The sequence below is a fragment of the Rhagoletis pomonella genome, unplaced genomic scaffold (genome assembly GCF_013731165.1).
Source record: "Rhagoletis pomonella isolate Grant_MI unplaced genomic scaffold, Rhpom_1.0 Rhpom_scaffold_00002, whole genome shotgun sequence".
Taxonomy (NCBI): Eukaryota; Metazoa; Arthropoda; class Insecta; order Diptera; family Tephritidae; genus Rhagoletis; species Rhagoletis pomonella.
In genome coordinates, this window is record NW_023458556.1 from 46,278,340 (window position 1) to 46,280,645 (window position 2,306).

General features: G+C 39.6%; 1 protein-coding gene across 1 annotated transcript in view; it reads right to left on the reverse strand.

The window, feature by feature from the left end:
- Positions 1–598: 598 nt before the first annotated feature.
- The window catches only part of LOC118733708, a 23,899-nt gene continuing 22,191 nt past the window's right edge, over positions 599–2,306 (reverse strand). The window contains exons 4-7 of the mRNA XM_036463235.1: positions 1,797–2,263; positions 1,374–1,722; positions 766–986; positions 599–708 (exon numbers count right to left, since the gene is read on the reverse strand). Coding sequence (XP_036319128.1) covers positions 622–708; positions 766–986; positions 1,374–1,722; positions 1,797–2,263 — 1,124 coding nt within the window. The 3' untranslated portion in view covers positions 599–621. The remainder of the gene's footprint in view (positions 709–765; positions 987–1,373; positions 1,723–1,796; positions 2,264–2,306) is intronic.

A 2,306-nucleotide genomic window follows, 5' to 3' on the forward strand; every position in this document is an offset into this window, starting at 1 on the left:
ACAAAATGCAAACGGTAGAGCTTTTACATCGGAATTACAAAATTTATTAAATTCAAAGACTACCGCCAAAATATTTCGGAAAAATAATAAGATTTATATGAGCTGGACCAATGGGAAAATACGCCGAAAATCTATTTTTTTTTATAAATAAAATCATGTGGAAAAAATAGTTTTTTTTCAAAAAATTACTTGAGACGCTTACAAGGGCTGCATAAAAATTCTTAAAATCGTTATCTAGAGAATCAAGATAATGAGATTTTTGGAGGTATTTTTAAATCGGTCCAGTTCACGTAAATGTAATAAATTGGGAAAAGTGCTACTTTTTTTTTGGTGAGGCACCCTAATGTATATGTATCTTCATTTAAATCTTAATCGAAAATTTTAAAATTCAATTTAAAATAATATATGTATATGTACATTTGTAAGATTTTACTTAAATGGAATTATAAATTTTGAATTTTCTTACTACATAAAATACATACATACATTCTGCTATATTAACAAGGAACAAATAATCGAATCATCTAAGTCTCAAATAAATATTTCCGCAATCTTCTATTTTCTAAAACTTCATTTTAGATTTGTTTCTGGATATTTTAACAGTTGCGCATGAGAATTTTTTCAATCCCTGGTATTACAGCAAACGAAAATCATATTCCATGTTAGCATGCCCACGACGTAAAGCATAGCGGCTAAACCGACGCTAGCCTAGAACACAGTATATGAGCAATTTTCTAGAATTTTTTTCGATAAAAGTCCACATACCTGAAAGGAAAAATGCACGACAACCCAATGAGCTAAAGCGCCCCACACAAACATTAGTAGACCATTAGTGAAATGCACTGGAAAGCGTATGGCAGTCCATTGGGCGCGTGGCATGCTGCGCTGAAATACGACATCCTGCAGAAAAAGCGTTACCGACTGTCCAAAACCCAGCAGCACAGAAGAAACGCTAAGTTGAAGTTTGGATGTAGAGAAGCTGATGACTGAAATATTTGCGTAAATTAAGCAGTGTTTGCATTATTCAACTTTGCGTTCAACAATTGCGTTCAACTCAACGCAGGGTTGCACGAAAAAAAAGTTGAATGGCTAAATGTTGGCTGGCGACCAACTTTGTTGAAAGCGATTAGTTGAAAGGCCATTCAACCAAAAGTTGAATGCAAAGTTGAACAATGCAAACACCTTTTTATGGCGAATATTTTGATATTTTTTCATATTTTGATATTTTTAGCCATTCAACTTTTTTTTCGTGCAACCCTGCGCTGAGTTGAACGCAAATGTTGAACGCAAAGTTGAACAATGCAAACACACTTTTACGTAATCCACCACTCGTGTAATTGATAACAGTATTTGAATTTGTTTGCTCTACTTACGAATCAGCGCCAACGCCTTGCATACGCTGCCCAATGTGTGCCACTCGATTTTTCGCTTATACAGGCTGCTACCGAAGCGTGGCGTCATCAGCGAGAAGCACATCCACGGAAATGCCAGCAATGAGAAGAGAAATGGTATCTCGGCATTTTTGATTGCATGGTGACTGACCGCCAGCCCTGGTAGTACCGTTAGACACATTACATACGAAAAAATATCCGCCGACATGAATAGAGTTGTCGAATAAAGCCTCGGCACTAACAATGCGCGTTGTAGTGGCAACAAAGTCTTCTCCTTCAAACTCTTCCAAATGTGCGTGGTGACATTGCGTGACAAACGTTGGAATTTATGCTGTCATCACATGAATATGTACACATACACATTAGTATCTAAGATCATTTCACCCCACTTAATATTCCACTTACCAAATTTCCAGCTTCTGTAACATCAGCTGCCGCACCAGCGTTTGCCGCTTCATCCAGCTGTTGCAAACCATTCGATGAAGCATTTGGATGTATTTTCTGCGACGCTGCCACGCTCGAGTGACTCTTACCAATCGTTGCTGAGCTGCCGCGCATCATTGACACGGTCTCATCCTCTTCGGGTATAATCTCCATAATCTCTACACCATTCGGATTTACAAAGGTCACATACGCTTCGTCGGCCGCCAGCATGTAATTGCTACGCGCTTCTGCCGCTGCTGCGGCAAAAAGTGCAGCCGTCGCAGGTCCGGGATGTTGTTCTCGTAATGTACTTTTCCATGGGCGTGGCAACTGCACCTCAATGCCATCGATTTGATCTGCAATGCTGGGTGGGAAGGCGCCCAACTGGTGATGTAGTGGCGGAAATGCGCTCTCCGCGGTGATCATCGAAATACGTTTGGTTATGGAACCTTCGCGATGACGCGTAATGATCAAACTAATGGGTATAAGGTT